The sequence below is a fragment of the Balaenoptera acutorostrata genome, chromosome 9 (genome assembly GCF_949987535.1).
Source record: "Balaenoptera acutorostrata chromosome 9, mBalAcu1.1, whole genome shotgun sequence".
Lineage (NCBI taxonomy): Eukaryota > Metazoa > Chordata > Mammalia > Artiodactyla > Balaenopteridae > Balaenoptera > Balaenoptera acutorostrata.
In genome coordinates this window covers 27,025,452-27,050,910 of record NC_080072.1, presented here as the reverse complement: position 1 = coordinate 27,050,910, position 25,459 = coordinate 27,025,452, and the positions used below count along the sequence as shown (strand labels likewise).

At 36.5% G+C, this 25,459-nt stretch overlaps 1 protein-coding gene across 1 annotated transcript in view; it reads right to left on the bottom strand.

Annotated features, from left to right (window-relative positions):
• CCDC73 (coiled-coil domain containing 73) overlaps positions 1-25,459 on the bottom strand; it is a 153,701-nt gene that overhangs the window by 91,694 nt on the left and 36,548 nt on the right. The window contains exons 2-3 of the mRNA XM_028166209.2: positions 24,124-24,219; positions 23,130-23,282 (exon numbers count right to left, since the gene is read on the bottom strand). Coding sequence (XP_028022010.2) covers positions 23,130-23,267 — 138 coding nt within the window. The 5' untranslated portion in view covers positions 23,268-23,282; positions 24,124-24,219. The remainder of the gene's footprint in view (positions 1-23,129; positions 23,283-24,123; positions 24,220-25,459) is intronic.

Genomic DNA, 25,459 nt, shown 5'->3' with positions numbered 1-25,459 from the left:
TAAAAGGATAACAAAACTTTTCCCAGAAGCTTCCTAATCATATCTTCTAATATCTCATTGGCCATAACTAGGTCATATGCCCACTCCTAAACCAGTTGCTGGCTGGTGAAATGCACTGAACCTTCGTGAGTGGTTAGGACAGTCAGGATTTACCTAACTCATATTGGTGAGGGTTGAACCCTAAGACACAGTCAAGGTTCTTCCAGCATGGAATAAGGGACAGAATGTATACGAACAAGGTATGCTATGTGATAAATAAAGTGAGGAGAGAACAGAAGCTCTGAGAGTAATATGTACCTATAGTCAAAACATTGAAAAAAGAAATAAGTGTATACACATTTTTGGGGGGAGGTGTGTAGAACATATAACATGCATATCTTCCCAAAGCAGGTGGATTGAAAATATACAAGATACAGTTTTCTTCATGTGGGCCTGGTTATACACTTCTCTTTTATTTTTTATTTTTTTAAATTTATTTTATTTTTGGCTGCATTGGGTCTTTGATTCTGCACATGGGCTTTCTCTAGTTGTGGTGAGTGGGGGTTACTCTTCGTTGTGGTGCGTGGGCTTCTCATCACAGTGGCTTCTCTTGTTGCGGAGCACTGGCTCTAGGTGTGCAGGCTTCAGCAGTTGTGGCGCGTGGGCTTCAGTAGCTGTGGCTCGTGGACTCTAGAGCACAGGCTCAGTAGTTGTGGCGCACAGGCTTAGTTGCTCTGTGGCACATGGGGTCTTCTGGGACCAGGGCTCAAACCCATGTCCCCTGCATTGGCAGGCGGATTCTTAACCACTGCACCACCAGGGAAGCCCTACACTTCTCTTTTAGTGCCTACAGGGGATTCTCAGATCTTACTATGATTTAGATATTCTTCTAAGCACTTTTTATATATTAATTTAATTTAGGTATAATTTTATGCATTACTTGTATTCTTGTTACTGCCATTTTATAAGTGAGGAAACCGGGTTATCAGCAAGAGGATAAATAACTTGCCTAAAGTCATATAGCAGGTAAACAGCAGAGCAAGTATTTGAACCTAGATGATCTGTCTCCAGAGTCTCTTAAACATGCCATTATATCACCTTTAAGAAACTGTGGATGGCACAGGACAGTATGAATTGCTATAATATACTCCTTTCCTTTAAAAACTTCAGAATTTAATCTTCATATCCCATAAAAGTTAGAAAACCATTCAAAATCACACTACCTATTTTAAATATACAAGTACATTCTGATTATTTGGTCAAACACTTCAAAATAAGAAATATTTGTTGAAAGGAAAGGCAAAAAAACTTTTAAATTGTTATGGATATTCTAATATTAATATTTTTCTATTTGAGAAGTCTTTGTAATAGATTAAGTTGACTAACATGAAAACAGTAGTTTAAACACGAATTAGGAAAGAGATTTTTTTAAATGTGAACTTTTAGGCTATGCCATGCATATTAGAGATATTTATCTTGGATATTTTGTAGATAATCAAACCAAGAAACTCTCAGAAAGAGAGATTAGTATTGTATTAGACAGCATGAGGAACTGAATTGGGCAATTTCGTAGGAGGTGGATTATGAGTTTGAAAAGGAGAATAAAAGTACCCAGTAACAGTTTTGGCTGCTTGGACAAGTGCCTGGTGTATGTACTATGTCCCTAAATCTGTTCAGGGTCAAGAATTGAAGAGGCCTGACCAATACACAGCCCATCTTGTAAAACTACAGCCTGAAGCAAGTACTTCAAAAAAAGCATGACACTTTCTAAAGGTTATAAAGAGTAAATAAACCATCAAATTACTCCTCTTTTATTGTTTTTATAAAAACACTTAAATCCTTGTAGTCCTAAGGCAGCTAATAAAAAATAAACACTTTCAAGGTTTTATCTTGTATACTTTATTGAAGTTACAGATGGGATTTTCTTACCAAATTTAATATATATTTTCTCATTGACAATTTAATAAGAATTTTTATTAATAACTTTTGAAAGCTGCTTGAAGAATGAATAAAAATGAAAAGTTCAAATAAAATGTAAATAATAATTTTTAATAAAAAGCATGAAGTTAAATCAAAATCCTAATATAGTAGAAGCATATTATAATATTATCTTTCAGCAATGTGGATAACACTCATTTTATCAGTTTTCCATGTAGTATAAAGATACAGATTTTACAAATCATTATAATTACAAAGGGGTATGATTTCACTCATAGCATAACTAATTTTATGGGGCATTAAAATGCTGCTTAATGTTATTTACCACATATTATACCATTAATTACCCAGTTTCCTTCACAATTTCCCTAGCAAATCATTGTGGGTTTTTTTGTTTTGTTTTGTTTTAGCTGCGCCCCGCCAAAAGGTCAAAAGGCCAAAAATGAAGAGAAAAAAAGAGACAATAGAAATGGATCTACAAGGGGTCCAGATATTGGCGTTTATAAACACAGACTTGAAATAGATGAAACTAATATGCTCAAGAAATTATATGACAAAATCAATTTCAGCAGAGGAATGAAAGTTATAAAAGTAGAACCAAATGAAAATATTAGGACTGAAAATTTAAGAAGTGAAATTAAGAACTCAATAGATTGACTTAATCATCAGATTAGGTAAACTGAAGAGAAAATTCATTAACTGAAAGAAAAAAAAATAACCAGACTGAAACATGGACAGAAAAAGAAAAAGAAGGAAAATATAGACAAAAAATCAATAATTATATAGAAGATTTGAACAAGACTGACAAAGTTGACCAAATTCACAGTCATAGTATACTGTACCCAAGAAATACGTATTATTTTCAAGTTCATCTATGTTGGAATATTTACCAAACTTGATTATATGCTTGGCTAGAAAGAGAAGCTCCAAAAATATTAAGTGATTGAAATTATATAGAGCTTATAATCTGACATAGTAAAATTATGCTAAAAATCAATTTTTAAAAGTTAATAAAAAGTAAAATAAAACTCCCAAATATTTATAAATGAAGTAGTACACGTCTAAATAACGCATGGGTCAAAGAATAAATTACAGTGAAAATTAGAAAGTAATCTGAACTGCATGATTAATGAAGATAAAGTCTACATAAATTTGTAGAATCCAGCTAAAGGCATGCTAAGAGAAAAGTTTAGAGCCTTAAATACTGTATATTAGAAAAGAAAAAAAGGTTAAAATTAATCAACTAAATACCATCTTCAAAAGTTCAAGACAAAAAAACAACAAATTAAAGTAAGGAAATAATAAAGATAAGAGCAGATAGTAATAAAACATAAAACAAATATGCAAGAGAATCATCAAAGTCAAAATTTAATTCCTTGAAAAGACTAACATAATTGATAAACCCTTAGAAAGACTGATCCAAAATTCCTACTCATTCATAATATCTCTGCATGAGTTACTTCTTCCATGAAGCTTCCCTCACTCCCCTTAGTAAAGTTAGGCATTTCCTTAGCCACACTCTCACAGTATATTCTGCACTCCTTTATTATTACATGGTATTATAATTTCTAAGACCTGTCACAGTAAGTGCTCAGGAGACATTAAGTGAATGACCAAATATAGTTTTGCTTGTTTAATATCTCTCAAAAATAAAAAAAAAAATCACATTAATTTGTACTATAGTATTTCTTGAATTTTCACTGTTTCAAAGTCCTAATTTCTTTTTACAAACTTTTTATTTTGAAATAATTTTAGATTTACAGAAGACTTGTGTAAAGATAGTAGAGTTCTTGTATACCCTTTACCCAGATTCCCTAATGTTAAAATCTTACATAAGTAGGATACACTTATCAAAGTTAAGAAAGTAACATTGTAACAATATTATTGATTAGACTACAAAGTTTATATATTTCACTAGTTTTTCCACCAATATCTGTTCCAGAATACAATATGGGATACCATGTTACATTTAATCATGTCTCCTTAGACTCCTCCAATCTGTGAGAGTTTCTCAGCCTTCTTGTTTTTCATGACCTTGATATTTTTGACAAGCATTGTTGAGCTATCTTGCAGAATATTCCACATATGGCGTTTGTCTGATATTTTCTCATGATTACACTAGGTTTCGGGGAAGAATACCACAGAGGTAAAGTTCCCTTCTCATCACATCATATCATGAGTACTTGATATTCACATGAATTATTGAAACCACACAAATTCTTTCCGGGGATCTTAACCTTAATCACTTAGTTAAGGTGGTATCTGCCAGGTTTCTCCACAGTAAACTTAACTATTTTTCCCTTATATTTTCTATCTGTTAGAGCTTAGTCCACAATCAAGGCAAGGGAAATTAAACTCTACTTCCTAGAGGGAGGAGTATCAAACAATATGTAAACATGTATAAAACCACCACAGTAACATACTAAATAATTTGGGGAAGATATTGTGTGACTATGCAACTATTCTGTTTCTCCTTACAGTTTCATCCACTAATTTTAGCATTCATCAGTGGATCTTCCCTGCAGGAATTATTACTGTGATGTTCTAAGGGTGGTTTCTATTTCTCTGCTTCCTCCTACATTTATTAAATGGAATTAAAGATTTTTCCCGAAAAACAGCCAGCTCTACCCACCACCAGTCGCTCCCATCAGGAAACTTGCACAAGCCTCTTAGATAGCCTCATCCACCAGAGGGCAGACAGCAGAAGCAAGAAGAAGTACAATCCTGCAGCCTGTGGAACAAAAACCACATTCACAGAAAGGGAGACAAGATGAAAGGCAGAGGGCTATGTACCAGATGAAGGAACAAGATAAAACCCCAGAAAAACAACTAAATGAAGTGGAGATAGGCAACCTTCCAGAAAAAGAATTCAGAATGATGATAGAGAAGATGATCCAGGACCTTGGAAAAAGAATGGAAGCAAAGATCGAGAAGATACAAGAAATGTTTAACAAAGACCTAGAAGAATTAAAGAACAAACAAACAGAGATGAACAATACAATAACTAAAATGAAAATTATACTAGATGGAATCAATAGCAGAATAACTGAGGCAGAAAAATGGATAAGTGGGGACTTCCCTGGTGGTACAGTGGTTAAGAATCCGCCTGCCAATGCAGGGGACACAGGTTCATGCCCTGGTCTGGGAAGACCCCACATGCCATAGAGCAACAGAGCCTGTGCGACACAACTACCTAGCCTGTGTGCCTAGGGCCCATGCTCCACAACAAGAGAAACCACCGCAATGAGAAGCCTGCACACTGCAACGAAGAGTAGCCCCCGCTCACCACAACTAGAGAAAGCCCGTGTGCAGCAACAAAGACCCAACGCAACCAAAAATAAAATAAATAAACTTATTAAAAAAAAAAAAAAAAACGGATAAGTGACCTGGAAGACAGAATGGTGGAATTCACTGCTGCAGAACAGAATAAAGAAAAAAGAATGAAAAGAAATGAAGACAGCCTAAAAGACCTCTGGGACAACATTAAACGCAACAAACTTTGCATTATAGGGGTCCCAGAAGGAGAAGAGAGAGAGAAAGAACCCGAGAAAATATTTGAAGATTACAGTCAAAAACTTCCCTAACATGGGAAAGGAAATAGCCACCCAAGTCCAGGAAGCGCAGAGAGTCCCATACAGGATAAACCCAAGGAGAAACACCCTGAGACACATAGTAATCAAATTGGCAGAAATTAAAGACAAAGAAAATTATTGAAAGCAGCAAGGGAAAAACGACAAATAACATACAAGGGAACTCCATTAGGATAACAGCTGATTTCTCAGCAGAAACTCTACAAGCCACAAGGGACTGGCATGATATACTTAAAGTGATGACAGGGAAGAACCTACAACCAAGATTACTCTACCTGGCAAGGATCTCATTCAGATTCAATGGAGAGATCAAAAGCTTTACAGACAAGCAAAAGCTAAGAGAATTCAGCACCACAAAACCAGCTCTACAACAAATGCTAAAGGGACTTCTCTAAGTGGGAAACACAAGAGAAGAAAAGGACCTACAAAAACAAACCCAAAACAATCAAGAAATTGGTCATAGGAACATACATATCGATGATTACCTTAAACGTGAATGGATTAAATGCTCCAACCAAAAGACACAGGCTTGCTGAATGGATACAAAAACAAGACCCATATATATGTTGTCTACAAGAGACCCACTTCAGACCTAGGGACACATACAGACTGAAAGTGAGGGGATGGAAAAAGATATTCCATGCAAATGAAATCAAAAGAAAGCTGGAGTAGCAATACTCGTATCAGATAAAATAGACTTTAAAATAAAAAATGTTACAAGAGACAAGGAAGGACACTACATAATGATCAAGGGATCAATCCAAGAAGAAGATATAACAATTATAAATATATATGCATCCAACATAGGAGCACCTCGATACGTAAGGCAACTGCTAACAGCTCTAAAAGAGGAAATCGACAGTAACACAATAATAGTGGGGGACTTTAACACCTCACTTACACCAATGGACAGGTCATCCAAACAGAAAATTAATAAGGAAACACAAGCTTTAAGTGACACAATAGACCAGATAGATTTAATTGATATTTATAGGACATTCCATCCAAAAACAGCAGATTACACTTTCTTCCCAAGTGCACACGGAACATTCTCCAGGATAGATCACATCTTGGGTCACAAATCAAGCCTCAGTAAATTTAAGAAAATTAAAATCATATCAAGCATCTTTTCTGACCACAACACTATGAGATTAGAAATCAATTACAGGGAAAAAGACGTAAAAAACACAAACACATGTAGGCTAAACAATATGTTACCAAATAACCAAGAGATAACTGAAGAAATCAAAGAGGAAATCAAAAAATACCTAGAGACAAATGACAATGAAAACACGACGATCCAAAACCTATGGGATGCAGCAAAGCAGTTCTAAGACGGAAGTTTATAGCTATACATGCCTACCTCAAGAAACAAGAAAAATCTCAAATAAACAATCTAACCTTACACCTAAAGGAACTAGAGAAAGAAGAACAAACAAAACCCAAAGTTAGCAGAAGGAAAGAAATCATAAAGATCACAGCAGAAATAAATGAAATAGAAACAAAGAAAACAATAGCAAAGATCAATAAAACTAAAAGCTGGTTCTTTGAGAAGACAAACAAAATTGATAAACCATTAACCAGACTTATCATGAAAAAGAGGGAGAGGACTCAAATCAATAAAATTAGAAATGAAAAAGGAGAAGTTACAACAGACACTGCAGAAATACAAAGCATCCTAGGAGACTACTACAAGCAACTCTATGCCAATAAAATGGACAACCTGGAAGAAATGGACAAATTCTTAGAAAGGTATAACCTTCCAAGACTGAACCAGGAAGAAGTAGAAAATACGAACAGACCAATCACAAGTAATGAAATTGAAACTGTGATTAAAAATCTTCCAACAAACAAAAAGTCCAGGACCAGATGGCTTCACAGGTGAATTCTATCAAACATTTAGAGAAGACCTAACACCCATTCTTCTCAAACTCTTCCAAAAAATTGCAGAGAAAGGAACACTCCCAAACTCATTCTACAAGGCCACCATCACCCTGATACCAAAACCAGACAAAGATACCACAAAAAAAGAAAATTACAGACCAATATCACTGATGAATATAGATGCAAAAATCCTCAACAAAATACTAGCAAACAGAATCCTACAACATATTAAAAGGATCATACACCAAGATCAAGTGGGATTTATCCCAGGGATGCAAGGATTCTTCAATATATGCAAATCAATCAATGTGATACACCATATTAACAAATTGAAGAATAAAAACCATATGATCATCTCAGTAGATGCAGAAAAAGCTTTTGACAAAATTCAACACCCATTTAGGATAAAAACTCTCCAGAAAGTGGGCATAGAGGGAACCTATATCAACATAATAAAGGCCATATTATGACAAACCCACAGCAAACATCATTCTCAATGGTGAAAAACTGAAAGCATTTCCTCTAAGATCAGGAACAAGACAAGGATGTCCACTCTCAACACTATTATTCAACATAGTTTTGGAAGTCCTAGCCAGGGCAGTCAGAGAAGAAAAAGAAATGAAAGGAATAGAAATCAGAAAAGAAGAAGTAAAACTGTCATTGTTTGCAGATGACATGATACTATACATAGAGAATCCTAAAGATGCCACCAGAAAACTACTAGAGCTAATCAATGAATTCGGTAAAGTTGCAGGATACAAAACTAATGCACAGAAATCTCTTGCATTCCTATATACTAATGATGAAAAATCTGAAAGAGAAATTAAGGAAGCACTCCCATTTACCACTGCAGCAAAAAGAAGAAAATACCTAGGAATAAACCTACCTAAGGAGACAAAAGACCTGTATGTAGAAAACTACAAGATACTGATGAAAGAAATTAAAGATGATACCAACAGATGGAGAGATACACCATGTTCTTGGATTGGAAGAATCAATATTGTGAAAATGACTATACTATCCAAAGCAATCTACAGATTCAATGCAATCCCTATCAAATTACCAATGGCACTTTTTACAGAATTAGAAGAAAAAAATCTTAAAATTTGTATGGAGACAAAAAAGACCCCGAATAGCCAAAGCAGTCTTGAGGGTAAAAAGCAGAGCTGGAGGAATCAGACTCCCTGACTTCAGACTATACTACAAAGCTACAGTAATCAAGACAATATGGTACTGGCACAAAAACAGAAATATAGATCAATGGAACAAGATAGAAAGCCCAGAGATAAACCCACGAACCTATGGTCAACTAATCTATGACAAAGGAGGCAAGGATATACAATGGAGAAAAGACAGTCTCTTCAATAAGTGGTGCTGGGAGAACTGGACAGCTACATGTAAAAGAATGAAATTAGAACATTCCTTAACACCATACACAAAAATAAACTCAAAATGGATTAAAGACCTAAATGTAAGACCAGACACTATAAAACTCTTAGAGGAAAACATAGGGAGAACACTCTTTGACATAAATCACAGCAAGATCGTTTTTGATCCACCTCCTAGGGTAATGGAAAAAAAATCAAAAATAAACAAATGGGACCTAATGAAACTTAAAAGCTTTTGCACAGCAAAGGAAACCATAAACATGACAAAAGGACAACCCTCAGACTGGGAGAAAATATTTGCAAATGAATCAACGGACAGAGGATTAATCTCCAAAATATATAAACAGCTCATGCAGCTCAATATTAAAAAAACAAAGAACCCAGTCCAAAAATGGGCAGAAGACCTAAATAGACATTTCTCCAAAGAAGACATACACATGGCCAAGAAGCACATGAAAAGCTGCTCAACATCACTAATTATTAGAGAAATGCAAATCAAAACTACAATGAGGTATCACCTCACACCAGTTAGAATGGGCATCATCAGAAAATCTACAACAACAAATGCTGGAGAGGGTGAGGAGAAAAGGGAACCCTCTTGCACTGTTGGTGGGAATGTAAATTGATACAGCCACTATGGAGAACAGTATGGAGGTTCCTTAAAAAACCAAAAACAGAATTACCATATGACCCAGCAATCCCACTACTGGGCATATACCCTGAGAAAACCATAATTCAAAAAGACACATGCACCCTAATGTTCATTGCAGCACTATTTACAATAGCCAGGACATGGAAGCAACCTAAATGCCCATCAACAGACGAATGGCTAAAGAAGATGTGGTACATATACACAATGGAATATTACTCAGCCATAAAAAGGAACAAAATTGGGTCATTTGTAGAGACGTGGATGGATCTAGAGACTGTCATATAGAGTAAAGTAAGTCAGAAAGAGAAAAACAAATATCATATATTAACACATATATGTGGAACCTAGAAAAATGGTACAGATGAACCTGTTTGCAGGGCAGAAATTGAGACACAGATGTAGAGAACAAATGTATGGACACCAAGGGGGGAAAGTGGCGGGGGTGGTGGTGGTGGTGTGATGAATTGGGAGATTGGGATTGACATGTATACACTGATGTGTATAAAATGGATGACTAATAAGAACCTGCTGTATAAAAAATAAATAAAATAAAATTCAAAAAAAAAAGATTTTTCCCATCTCCCCCATTTATTTATCATTTGTTTATGTTAGTAGCAAAATATATATTTATTTTATTCTTTGGGTTACAATCTAATACTATCATTATTTATTTTGTTGCTCAAATTCTTCCAGCTCTGTTCATGGGAGCTCTTCCAGGTTGGCTTCTGTACTCTTTTGACATTGTTGTTTTAAGTACCTTCTTTAAGTACCTTCCAGCACTACAAGATGTCCAACCCTAGAATAAGCCACTTCTCCAAGGAGTCCTGGTTCCTTTTGTTAGATAATGACTTTCAGAACCAAGATCTGGGCACTCTGTTCCTGCTGCTGGAGTGTTGCTGCCACTAGGCCCTTTCAGCAGAGCTAGAAAATGTATGTATGTATTCTAACCCATGTGTACACATGTTTATATTTCTGTATCTTTCTATCTGTATATAATTAAATGAGTTCATACTGTTCTCTTCAACTTTAATCCAGCACCACAGAACTCATTCTAGTCTTCCCCCCTTGCTTATTTGTAACTTCTTCCTTCAACAGAGAAAAAAAAATTCTTCCTAGCTCTCGTAATCTACAATTTGCTTATTTGTTCAACCCTAGAATACATGTAAAGTAGTTTCAGTATTACTCCCATGAGAAACAAATTTACCAACTAGAGATAGTGTTTAATGTAAACTTTTAAGCTTTTTGTCTTTAGCCTTACAGTATCGAGTCAACATATACTCTCCAAAGTGACTTAAATCAGCTTCTTTTCCCACCCACTTCATTCACTGAAGTAATGTCATACATTGGTGAAACAGTTACATATATTTTCACAGTCTGCATTCCATCCTGGAATTCTCCTGACATTCTGGTTGAATTTTTATAAAGGTTGCATACAGTATAGTTCACTGTTTGTGGTGTACAGTTTTATGGGTTTTGACAGAAGCATGGAGTAATGTTTCCACCACCACTATACCATACAGAAGAGTACATCACTCCCAAAAATTCTCTTATGCATTCCATTTATAGACAATCCCTATTCCATCTGTCAATACCTGGCAACTAGTGATTTGTTTTCCTTCCCTATAGTCTTGTCTCTTCCAGAATGTCATATAAATGCATTGTATAGTTTGTAGACTTAGATATTACTTCTTTCACTTAGAAAAATTCAATGAATATTCATGACATCATTTTTGAGGCTATTTTTTGGGAGAATAGAATTCTAGGTTGATAGTTATTCTTTTAAGCACTTTAAAGTATCATCCCATTGTCTTTTGGAATGAATAATTATTATTGAGAAGCCCACTATCAATAGCATTATTGTTCCTTTGAAAATAAATGGATGTTTTTCCACTTCTGGATGCTTTTAAGATCTTCCGTTTGGGTTTTTTTTTTTTTTAATACTGAATGAAAGATTCTTTAAATTCTATAGCACTACAATTCTCAAAAGTTTCACACACATGATTTCATATAATCTCATAGTAAACCTTTTTTTCATCTACCCCTGTATTATCCCTCCTCCCTTCCCTCTCCCCACTAGTAACCACTAGTTTGCTCTCTATATCTGTGAGTCAGATTCTTTTTTGTTTTATTCACTAGTTTGTTGTATTTTTTTAGATTCCACATATAAGTATCATACAGTATTTGACTTTCTCTAACTTATTTCATTTAGCATAATGCCTTCCAAGTCCATCCATGTTGCTGCAAATAGCAAAATTTCATTTTTTATGGATGAGTAGTATTCCATTGTGTATATATGTATGTATATATATGTGTATATGTATATACACACACACACACACACACACACACACACACATACATACCACATCTTCTTTATCCACTCATCTGTTGATGGACACTTAGGTTGCCTCCATACCTCAGCAACTAATTAATGCTGCTATGAACACTGGGGTACATGTATCTGTTTGAATTAGTGTTTAGGTTTTTTTTTTAATATATACCAAGGAGTGGAATTGCTGGGTCATATGGTAGTTCTATATTTAGTTCTTTGAGAAACCTCCATACTGTTTTCCAGTGGCTGCACCAATTTACATTCCCACCAACAGCATATCAGGGTTCCCTTTTCTCCACACCCTCACCAGCATTTGTTATTTGTGTTCTATTTGATGATAGCCATTCTGACAGGAGTGAAGTGATATTTCATTGTGGTTTGGATTTGCATTTCTCTGATGATTAGTGATGTTGATCATCTTTTCATGTGCCTGTTGGCTCTCTGCGTACCCTCTTTGGAAAAATGTCTATTCAGTTCTCCTTCCCATTTTTAATCAGATTTTTTTTTGATGTTGAGCTGTATGAGCTATTTATATATTTTGGATATTAACCCCTTATCAGTCATATCATTTGTAAATATTTTTTCCTTTACAACAAATGTTAAAGGAACTTCTCTAGGAGAGAAAAGAAGAGGTCACAACTGAAACAAGAAACAACTGGAAACAAGAAAATTAGGAAATGAAAAAGCTCACTGGTGAAGTCAAACATACAGTAAAGGTAGGAAATCATCCACACACAAAGCTAGTAGGGAGGTTAAAAGACAAAACTAGTAAAATCATCTATAGCCACAATAAGCAGTTAAGGGATATACAAAACAATTAGATGAAAAATAGGATATCAAAAACAGTAATCACGAGGGAAGGAGAGTACAAACACAGGGTTTTTTAAATGCATTTGAAATTAAGAGATCAGCAACATAAAACAGTCATGAATATATATAGACTGCTATACAAAAACCTCATGGTAACCACAAACCAAAAATCTGTAATAGAAATACACTCAAGAAAAGAAAAAGAGGGGCTTCCCTGGTGGCGCAGTGGTTGAGAATCTGCCTGCCAATGCAGGGGACACGGGTTCGAGCCCTGGTCTGGGAAGATCCCACATGCCACGGAGCAACTAGGCCCGTGAGCCACAACTACTGAGCCTGCGCATCTGGAGCCTGTGCCCCGCAACAAGAGAGGCTGCGACAGTGAAAGGCCCGCGCACCACGATGAAGAGTGGCCCCTGCTTGCCGCAACTAGAGAAAGCCCTCGCACAGAAACAAAGACCCAACACAGCCAAAAATAAATAAATAAATAAATTTATTTTAAAAAAAGAAGAAAAGAAAAAGAAATCCAAAAATAACACTAAAGATAGTCATCAAATCACAAGAGAAGAGAAGAATAGAAGAAAGGGAAAAAAAGGCTTACAAAACCAAATAAAAACAATTAACAAAATGGCAATAAGAACATACATATTGGTGATTACCTTAAATGCAAATGGACTAAATGCTCCAACCAAAAGACACGGAGTGGCTGAATGGATACAAAAACAAGACCCACATATATATGCTTCCTACAACAGACTCACTTCAGATCTAAACATACACACAGACTAAAAGTGAGGGAACAGAAAAAGATGTCTCATGCAAATGGAAATCAAAAGAAAGACAGAGTAGCAACACTTATATCAGACAAAATAGGCTTTAAAATAAAGACTGTTACAAGAGACAAAGAAGGACACTACATAATGACCAAGGGATCAAAGAAGAAGATATAACAATTGTAAATGTATATGCACCAAAATAGAAGCACCTCAGTAGATATGACAAATATTAACAGACATAAAAGAAGAAATCAATGGCAACACAATAACAGTAGGGGACTTTAACACCCCACTTACATCAATGGACAGATCATTCAGGCAGAAAATCAATAAGGAAACACTGGCCTTAAATGACACATTAGACCAGATGGACTTAATTGATATCTACAGGGCATTCCATCCAAAAGCAGCAGAATACACATTCTTTTCAAGTGCACATGGAACATACTCCAGGATAGATCACATGCTAGGCCACAAAACAACCCTCAGTAAATTTAAGAAAACTGAAATCATATCAAGCATCTTTTCCAAACAAAACTCTATGAGACTAGAAATCAACTACAAGAAAAAAACTGCAAAAAACACAAACATGTGGAGGATAAACAATATGCTACTAAACAACCAATGAATCACTGAAGAAATCAAAGAGGAAATCAAAAAATACCGACAGACAAATGAAAATGAAAACACAATGATCTAAAAACTGTGGAATCAGCAAAAGCAGTTATAAGAGGAAAGTTTATAGCAATGAAAGCTTGCCTCAGGAAACAAGAAAAATCTCAAATAAACAAACTAACTTCATGCCTAAGGAACTACAGAAAGAAGAACAAACAAAACCCAAAGTTAGTAGAAGGCAAGAAATCATAAAGATCAGAGCAGAAATAAATGAAAGAGAAACGAAGAAAACAGTAGCAAAGATCAATAAAACTAAAAGCTGGTTTTTTGAGAAGATAAACAAAACCAATAAAGCTTTAGCCAGACTTATCAAGAAAGAAAGGGAGACGGCCCAAATCAATAAAAACACAAATGAAAAAGGAGAAGTTATATCCAACACCACAGAAATACAAAGGATCATAAGGGGCCTGAACCAAGATGGCAGAGTAGAAGGACGTGCTCTCACTCCCTCTTGTGAGAACACCAGAATCACAACTAGCTGCTGGACAATCATCGACAGGAAGACACTGGAACTCACCAAAAAAGATACTCCACATCCAAAGACAAAGAAGAAGCCACAGTGAGACGGTAGGAGGGGCGCAATCACAGTAAAATCAAATCCTGTAACTTCTGGGTGGGTGACTCACAGACTGGAGAACACTTATACCACAGAAGTCCACCCACTGGAGTGAAGGTTCTGAGCCCCACGTCAGGCTTCCCAACCTGAGGGTCCAGCAACAGGAGGAGGAATTCCTAGAGAATCAGACTTTGAAGGCTAGTGGGATTTGATTGCAGGACTTCAACAGGACTGGGGGAAACAGAGACTCCACTCTTGGAGGGCACACACAAAGTAGTGTACCCATCGGGACCCAGGGGAAGGAGCAGTGACCCCAGGGGAGACTGAACCAGACCTACCTGCTAGTGTTGGAGGGTCTCCTGCAGAGGCGGGGGGCAGCTGTGGCTCACTGTGGGGACAAGGACACTGGCAGCAGAAGTTCTGGGAAGTACTCCTTGGCATGAGCCCTCCCAGAGTCTGCCATTAGCCCCACCAAAGAACCCAGGCAGGCTCCAGTGTTGGGTTGCCTCAGGCCAAACAACCAACAGGGAGGGAACCCAGCCCCAGCCATCAGCAGTCAAGTAGATTAAAGTTTTACTGAGCTCTGCCCACCAGAGAAACAGTGAGCTCTACCCACCACCAGTCCCTCCCATCAGGAAACTTGCACAAGCCTCTTAGACAGCCTCATCCACCAGAGGGCAGACAACAGAAGCAAGAAGAACTACAATCCTGCAGCCTGTGGAACAAAAACCACATTCACAAGAAGGTAGACAAGATGAAAGGCAGAGGGCTATGTACCAGATGAAGGAACAAGATAAAACCCCAGAAAAACAACTAAATGAAGTGGAGATAGGCAACCTACCAGAAAAAGAATTCACAATAATGATAGTGAGGATGATCCAGGACCTCGGAAAAAGAATGAAGCCAAAGATTGAGAAGATGCAAGAAATGTTAAACAAAGACCTACAGGAATTAAAGAACAAACAAACAGAGATGAACAATACAATAACTGAAATGAAAACTACACTAGAAGGAATCAACAGCAGAATAACTGAGGCAGAAGAACAGATAAGTGACCTGGAAGACAGAATGATGGAATTCACTGCTGCAGAACAGAATAAAGAAAAAAGAATGAAAAGAAATGAAGACAGCCTAAGAGACCTCTGGGACAACATTAAACGCAACAACATTCACATTATAGGGGTCCCAGAAGGAGAAGAGAGAGAGAAAGGACCCAAGAAAATATTTGAAGAGATTATAGTCGAAAACTTCCCTAACATGGGAAAGGAAATAGCCACCCAAGTCCAGGAAGTGCGGAGAGTCCCATACAGGATAAACCCAAGGAGAAACACCCTGAGACACATAGTAATCAAATTGGCAGAAATTAAAGACAAAGAAAATTATTGAAAGCAGCAAGGGAAAAACGACAAATAACATACAAGGGAACTCCATTAGGATAACAGCTGATTTCTCAGCAGAAACTCTACAAGCCACAAGGGACTGGCATGATATACTTAAAGTGATGACAGGGAAGAACCTACAACCAAGGTTACTCTACCCGGCAAGGATCTCATTCAGATTCGATGGAGAGATCAAAAGCTTTACAGACAAGCAAAAGCTAAGAGAATTCAGCACCACCAAACCAGCTCTACAACAAATGCTAAAGGAACTCCTCTAAGTGGGAAACACAAGAGAAGAAAAGGACCTACAAAAACAAACCCAAAACAAATAAGAAAATGGTCATAGGAACATACATATCGATGATTACCTTAAACGTGAATGGATTAAATGCTCCAACCAAAAGACACAGGCTTGCTGAATGGATACAAAAACAAGACCCATATATATGCTGTCTACAAGAGACCCACTTCAGACCTAGGCACACATACAGACTGAAAGTGAGGGGATGAAAAAAGATATTCCATGCAAATGGAAATCAAAAGAAAGCTGGAGTAGCAATACTCATATCAGATAAAATAGACTTTAAAATAAAAAATGTTACAAGAGACAAGGAAGGACACCACATAATGATCAAGGGATCAATCCAAGAAGAAGATATGACAATTATAAATATATATGCACCCAACATAGGAGCACCTCGATACATAAGGCAACTGCTAACAGCTCTAAAAGAGGAAATCGACAGTAACACAATAATAGTGGGGGACTTTAACACCTCGCTTACACCAATGGACAGATCATCCAAACAGAAAATTAATAAGGAAACACAAGCTTTAAGTGACACAATAGATCAGATAGATTTAATTGATATTTATAGGACATTCCATCCAAAAACAGCAGATTACACGTTCTTCTCAAGTGCGCACGGAACATTCTCCAGGATAGATCACATCTTGGGTCACAAATCAAGCCTCAGTAAATTTAAGAAAATTGAAATCATATCAAGCATCTTCTGACAACGCTATGAGATTAGAAATCAATCACAGGGAGAAAAACATAAAAAACACAAACACATTGAGGCTAAACAATACGTTACTAAATAACCAAGAGATAACTGAAGAAATCAAAGAGGAAATCAAAAAATACCTAGAGACAAATGACAATGAAAACACGACGATCCAAAACCTATAGGATGCAGCAAAAGCAGTTCTAAGAGGGAAGTTTATAGCTATAAAGAAACAAGAAAAGTCTCAAATAAACAATCTAACCTTACACCTAAAGGAATTAGAGAAAGAAGAACAAACAAAACCCAAAGTTAGCAGAAGGAAAGAAATCATAAAGATCACAGCAGAAATAAATGAAATAGAAACAAAGAAAACAATAGCAAAGATCAATAAAACTAAAAGCTGGTTGTTTGAGAAGATAAATAGAATTGATAAGCCATTAGCCAGACTCATCACAATAAAGAGGGAGAAGACTCAAATCAATAAAATTAGAAATGAAAAAGGAGAAGTTACAACAGACACCGCAGAAATACAAAGCATCCTAAGAGACTACTACAAGCAACTCTATGCCAATAAAATGGACAACCTAGAAGAAATGGACAAATTCTTGGAAAGGTACAATCTCCCAAGACTGAACCAGGAAGAAATAGAAAATATGAACAGACCAATTACCAGTAATGAAATTGAATCAGTAATGTAAAAACTCCCAACAAACAAAAGTCCAGAACCAGATGGCCTCACAGGCAAATTCTACCAAACATTTATACAAGAGTTAACACCTATCCTTCTGAAACTATTCCAAAAAATTGCAGAGGAAGGAACATTTCCAAACTCATTCTATGAGGCCACCATCACCCTGATATCAAAATCAGACAAAGATACCACACAAAAAAGAAAATTACAGGCCAATATCACTGATGAACATAGATGCAAAACTCCTCAACAAAATACTAGCAAATCGAAGCCAACAGTACATTAAAAGGATCATACACCATGATCAAGTGGGATTTATCCCAGGGATGCAAGGATTTTTCAATATCCACAAATCAGTCAGTGTGATACACCACATTAACAAATTGAAGAACAAAAACCATATGATTATCTCAATAGATGCAGAAAAAGCTTTTGACAAAATTCAACATCCATTTAAGATTAAAAACTCTCCAGAAAGTGGGCATAGAGGGAACCTACCTAAACATAATAAAGGCTATATATGACAAACCCACAGCTAACATCATACTCAATGGTGAAAAGCTGAAAGCATTTCCTCTAAGATCAGTAACAAGACAAGGATGTTCACTCTCACCACTTTTAGTCAACATAGTTTTGGAAGTACTAGCCACAGCAATCAAAGAAGAAAAAGAAATAAAAGGGATCCAAATTGGAAAAAAGAAGTAAAACTGCCACTGTTCGCAGATGACATGATACTATATGTAGAAAATCCTAAAGACACTACCAGAAAACTACTAGAGCTCATCAATGAATTTGGTAAAGTTGCAGGGTACAAAATTAATACACAGAAATCTGCTGCATTTCTATACACTAACAACGAAAGGTTAGAAAGGGAAATTGAGGAAACAATCCCATTTACCATAGCATCAAAAAGAATAAAATACAGGGACTTCCTTGGTGGTCCAGTGGTTAAGAATCCACCTTCCAATGCAAGGGATACGGGTTTGATCCCTGGTTTGTAAACTAAGATCCCACATGCTGCAGGCAAATAAGCCTGCATTCCGCAACTACTGAGCACGCGTGCTCTAGAGCCCACGCGCCACAACTAGAGTCCACGTGCTACAACTACTAAGCCCACGTGCCACAACTAGAGAGAATACCATGCACCGCAACAAAGAGCCTGTGCGCCGCAACAAAAGATCCCGCATGCTGCAATGAGGATCCCGCATGCTGCAATGAGGATCCCACATGCCGCAACTAAGACCCAATGCAGCCAAATAAATAAAATAAAATAAATTTTTTTAAAAGTATAAAAGACCTAGGAAAAAACCAACCCAAGGAGACAAAAAACCTGTACTCCGAAAACTATAAGACACTCATGAAAGAAATCAAAGATGACACAGATGGGAAGATATACCATGTTCTTTGATTGGAAGAATCGATATTGTCAAAATGACTTTACTACACAAGGCAATCTACAGATTCAATGCAATCCCTATCAAATTACCAACGACATTTTTCACAGAACTAGAACAAAAAAATTTTAAATTTGTATGGAAACACAAAAGACCCCGAATAGCCAAAGCAATCTTGAGAAAGAAAAACAGAGCTGGAGGAAATAGGCTCCCTGACTTCAGACTATACTATAAAGCTATAGTCATCAAAACAGTATGGTACTGGCACAAAACCAGAAATATAGATCAATGGAACAGGACAGAAAGACCAGAAGTAAACCCATGCACCTATGGTAAATTTACCTACAAAAAATGAGGAAGAATATACAATGGAAAAAAGACAGTCACTTCAATAAGTGGTGCTGGGAAAACTGGACAGCTACATGTAAAAGAATGAAATTAGAACACTCCCTAACACCATACACAAAAATAAACTCAAAATCGATTAAATACCTAAATGTAAAACCAGGTACTAGAAAACTTCCAGAGGAAAACATAGGCAGGACAGTCTTTGACATAAATTGCAGCAACATCTTTTTGGATCTGTCTCCTACAGTAAAGGAAATAAAAACAAAAATAAACAAATGGGATCTAATTAAACTTAAAAGCTTTTGCACAACAAAAAAATCCATAAACAAAAGACAAGCTACAGAAGGGAAGAAAATATTTGCAAATGATGCAACTGATAAGGGATTAATCTCCAAAATATAAACAGCTCATACAGCTCAATATAAAAAAAAAAACCGATCAAAAACTGGGTAGAAGATCTAAATAGACATTTCTCCAGAGAAGACATACAGATGGCCAAAAGGCACATGAAAAGATGTTCAACATCCCTAATTATTAGAGAAATGCAAATCAAAAACTACAATGAGGTATCACCTCACACCAGTCAGAATAGCCATCATCAAAAATTCTACAAATAATAAATGCTGGAGAGGGTGTGGAGAAAAGGAAATCCTCCTACACTGTTGGCAGGACTGTAAATTGTTACAGCCACTATGGAGAACAGTATGGAGGTTCCTTAAAAAACTAAAAATAGAGCTACCCTATGATTCTGCAATCCCACTCCTGGGCATATATCTGGAGAAAGCCATAATTCAGAAAGATAAATGCACCTCAATGTTCATTGCTGCACTATTTACAATGGCCAAGACATGGAAGCAACTTAAATGTCCATCAACAGATGAATGGATAAAGAAGATGTGATATAGATATCGACATATAGATATACACACAATGGAATATTACTCAGCCATAAAAAGAATGAAATAATGCCATTTGCAGCAACATGGATGGACCTAGAGATTATCATACTAAGTGAAGTAAGTCAGAGAAAGACAAATATCAGATGATATCACTTACATGTGGAATCTTAAAAAATCATACTTACAAAACAGAAACAGACTCACAGACATAGAAAACAAATTTATGGCTACCAAAGGGGAAAGGTAGTGGGGAGGGATAAATTAGGAATTTGGGAGTAACATATACACACTACTGTATATAAAATAGGTAGCCAACAAGGACCTACTGTATACCACAGGGAACTATACTCAATATTTTGTAATATCCTATGTGGGAAAAGAATCTGAAAAAGAATATATATATATATATATATATATATATATATATATATACACACACACACATATATATATATATGTATATACACACACACATATATATATACTCACACACATACACATATATATATATACATCACACACCTATAACTGAATCACTTTGCTGTACACCTGAACCTAACACACATTGTAAATCAACTATACTTCAATAAAAAAATAAATTAAAAAAGAAAGAAATCTAAAATGTTCGTACTGAGCTAAAATCAAGGTGTTGGCTGAGCTGTACACCTTCATGAAGTCTCTATGGGGGAACTCCTTGCCTCTTCCAGCTTCCACCTGCACACTTTGACTTGTGGCTTCTACCCTCCATCTTCAAAGCCAGCAGTATAACATCTTCAAATCTCTCTTTGACCACATCCTCTACTTCTGTCATCACATCTTTTGCTCTGATTCTGATTATCCTGCTTTCCTCTTATAAGAACCCTTGTGAACAAATTAGGCCCATCTGAATAATTCAGCATAATCCCTCCATCTCAAAATATGTAACTTTATCACATCTGTAAAGTCCCTTTTGCCATGTTAGATAACATATTTACAGGTTTTGAGAGTTAGAATGTGGACATCATTGGGGTGGCCATTATTCTGCCTATCTTAGTGGGTATATGGGTGTTCACTGTGAAATTCTTTCAACTATTATGCATTTTTGAAATTTTCCTATTAAAATATGGATGAAAAATAAAATCCAGCAATATGGATAAAGTGTTGCCATTATGGTAAATGTGAAAATCATAACTGTCATTTTCCAATGAAAGGAGGAATTTCCCCCTTTTTAAGAATAAAGTTCTCCTTTCAGTGGGGAATGTTATTAAAAGTAGTATACATTCGGGACTTCCCTGGTGGTCCGGTGGTTAAGAATCCACCTTCCAGTGCAGGGGACGTGGGTTTGATCTGTGGTTGGGGAACTAAGATCCCACATGCCACAGTGCAACTAAGCCCATGCACTGCAACTACTAAGCACGCGAGCCACAACTACAGAGCCCTGCGTGCCACAACTACAGAGCGCATGCACTCTGGAGCCCATGCACCACAACTAGGGAGAAGTCCAAGCGCCACAACAAAGAGCCCATGCACCACAACGAAAGATCCCGCATGCCACGACAAAGATCCCTCATGCTGCAACTAAGACCCGATGCCAGCCAAAAATAAAACTAAAATAAATAAATAAATATTAAGAAAACGTAGTATACATTCCTGCATTTGATTACTAAAAAACACTGTTCCTATTGTTACCCTGAAATTTTTCAGAAGATTTTTAAGGGAAGCTTATTTTTCAAGCAAGACATATAAACAGACAAAAATATAATGTTTAAAACATAATAAAACAGAATATAAAGCTTTACATAGTTACCTAAACTTGCTTTACTTAGAAAAGATAACATCTTAAGCTAATTTTATAATAGTAGTTATTTTCAATGCTTATCTAAGATACCTTTTTTTAGCGGGATTTCTTCTTTGTTTAATAGAGTTTTGTGATACTGATAGTAAGTAGCTTTATACACGATGAACATTGTGGTAATTAAACTTTCTTATTATGACAACAAATCTCAATATTTTTAAATCCTAGAACAGGGTTCATATAATAAAAATGTTGTTTCAGATCTCTTTTTCTCTCACTTATACCTTATTTTCAGGAAGTTAGCAAATTCTATTGATTCTCCTTTCTGTCTCTTTTGTTCTATCTTCAGCTACACATAAGTCCTAGTGACCACATCCCTAGATCATTATTACAGTGTTTTAGAGTTTATTTTCTTCTTTTCAGAATCTTACCAACTCCAACCTATCTAATAGAGAGCTGACAATATACTCTGCAAATTCAGACCCATAGAATCTCAGAAATGAAATGCTTTTAAGGGTTTTTGTCCAATACAGATCTCCTGCTAAAACCAAACATCTTTTACAATTTTATACTAGATATCTCCTTTCTAAAAATCTCAAGGTTATCACTTCCAAAAATAAGAATATTTTATTATTTGAACTCAGAATACTTACTACATACACTTATTCTGTCACTTAATCATGTTACTTGTTTCATATTTAATCATTTCACTGGCACCCATCTTACAGCCGTAACAAAACTATAACCTCCTGAAAGAGCAGTTCTTTTTTTTATCAGCCATAGTATCCAACTGTAATGCTATCTATGCATTCCAAGGCACTCAGCACTAGCTGACTTACCAAATCTTTGTTTTATTTTTCACTTTAGTTTATAACTTCTTCTTTTCCATCTCCTGATGTTGACTAAATCTGACCTTTTCTCTTTTACTCCATTATCTGGGCTGTATTTCTTCTTTCTAAGTAAGAGGTTATTTCATTGTCTCTTTTTTTTCCCCTTAAGACAAAAAATTGGACAAAATCAAGTTCTCTGATTTAAAAAAGCATTTTAAAAAGAAACTTACCCTTCTCATACGTAATTCTTCTAATGCTTCCAGTAAACTTGTTTTGAAATCTAATAGCTGAATAGACAACAATGTCTCTGAAGAACTTTGAAGAGTGAAGACAGATGATGCTGACTCAGTCTTAAAATCATTCTCCATGTTAACATTTATTTCCTGTAATATAAAAAGGTTTTGTTTTCTTTTGCAATTCAATTTATCTGCTGTTTTACAACTTATATTTCCAAAGGCTTTACAATGTCACATTTTCTTGTTTTTTGATACAATGCTTTAATAGTTCAATCAAGAGAGATATCATATGATGTAATATTTAGCTCTTCCTTGAAGCTGGAACTCAGCAATTTATTTCCTATGAAATAACAATGGAATACATTTCCTTAAATTGGTTGTATAACAGACTCAAGATGTTACACAGAGAATCACTACCAATATCTTTAGTTTCCATTTTTAGGATAAAGCCAAAGGTCTTGACATTTTGCCTGAGCTTAGTTATCAGTCTTCCCTTTATGACCACTGCAGGGCAGAAATGGCCTTTAAGGGGCCATCAAGCCACTGCTCCAGGACCAGGGGTTGAGGTGAGGCAGGGTTACCCAATGCCAAGACTCTGTGTAGCGAAGCCTGTCAAGCTACTGCCCCTTAAGGGAGATGTTAAGTTTCCAGCACCCAGCTCTAAGCTGGGACACTAAGAGTGAAACTGCCAGGATCACTTACAAAATCCCATTTTAACCCACTATATACTACCATTAACAGATCGGGAGTTAAGTGTGAAAGCCAGCTTAAAAATAACATTCCACAGAATTGAAAGGCTTTGGCTCTAATTTTGTAAGGTAGGGCCTTCTTTACAAGGTATGTCTGTTACCTGGGTAGAACTCGGCCGTTTGTCATTGCCCATAAGCAGTGTTAGCTTTGAAGGGCAGACCAGGCACCAAGTAGGAAACCCCAAACAAAGTCCAAAAAGCAAACCATAAGACAAACTGGACACAGGATAGATACCAACCTCTAGAGCTGCTGGGTATTTCCTAAACTTTATAACATCTGCCTCGAATCTCTGTTACTTTGTAGGGGAAGTTAGTTTTTTATCTCTCACAGTTACCTGAGGGAAGAAGCGATTCATACATTAAATAATCCAAATTGCTTAAAAACCAAAAGGAAAAAATAAATCAAAAACACATCTTTCAAGAAATTGACCTGTTTTTCATGAGACTATTCTATATCATTCTATAGTTCTTGGCAGCAAAAAGTATCATTGGCAAAAATAATAACAGACAATTTATAGAAGAGAGACTTCAGCCTGGAAATTAAAATCTTGACTGTGTAACCTGGAGTAAACTGAAGTTCCCATTATCTTCTTCACAGGATGACTCAGTCAGACTTTTTTTTTTTCCAGCTGCACCGTGCAGCTTGCAGGATCTTAGTTCCCTGATCAGGGATCGAACCCGGGCCCTCGACAGTGAAAGCAAGGAGTCCCAACCACTGGACCACCAGGGAATTCCCCAGACTTTCTTTCAGACATGGCCAAAGGAGAAAGTGCTAAAAACTACTAAACTACAGTATTAAGAAGGGGGAGAGAGAGTAAATTTATAACCAATGTTATTACCCAAAATAGAAAAAGATTCATACATGCTCTCATGGGAAGTGACATGGGAATTCAGAAGCAGATAAGACTTTGAGAAGGCTAAAGGTAAAGCTGCCGGTGTTTTAGTTTATGTATTTTACAATGTTAGACATCGTGATCTAGGGCTCACACACATCTGGAATGGTCCCATTCATTATGAGCTTACACAGTGCTTCTTTCTTATGCATGAGGGGTCTCTAAGCACAGTGGTCCAGAACAGTCTCTCTTGCCGTCTTTTATAAGCAGGGACTAAACATACCAAAGCCAAACAACTCTGCTCATATTGTAAAGTCACCATATTTTAAAAAACCCCTTCCAAATTACTGAGCATTAATTAATTAATTGAATTAATTGTCATGACAACAGTCCAGTGTTAAGATGTGACAATACCCCAACTTCTTTCTTTTTTTTTTTTTTTAAAGAAATTCACGTTCTTTTATTTATTTATTTATGACTGTGTTGAGTCTTCGTTTCTGTGCGAGGGCTTTCTCTAGTTGCGGCAAGTGGGGACCACTCTTCATCGCGGTGCGCGGGCCTCTCACCATCGCGGCCTCTCTTGTTGCGGAGCACAGGCTCCAGACGCGCAGGCTCAGTAGTTGTGGCTCACGGGCCCAGTTGCTCCGCGGCATGTGGGATCTTCCCAGACCAGGGCTCGAACCCGTGTCCCCTGCATTGGCAGGCAGATTCTCAACCACTGCGCCACCAGGGAAGCCCAATA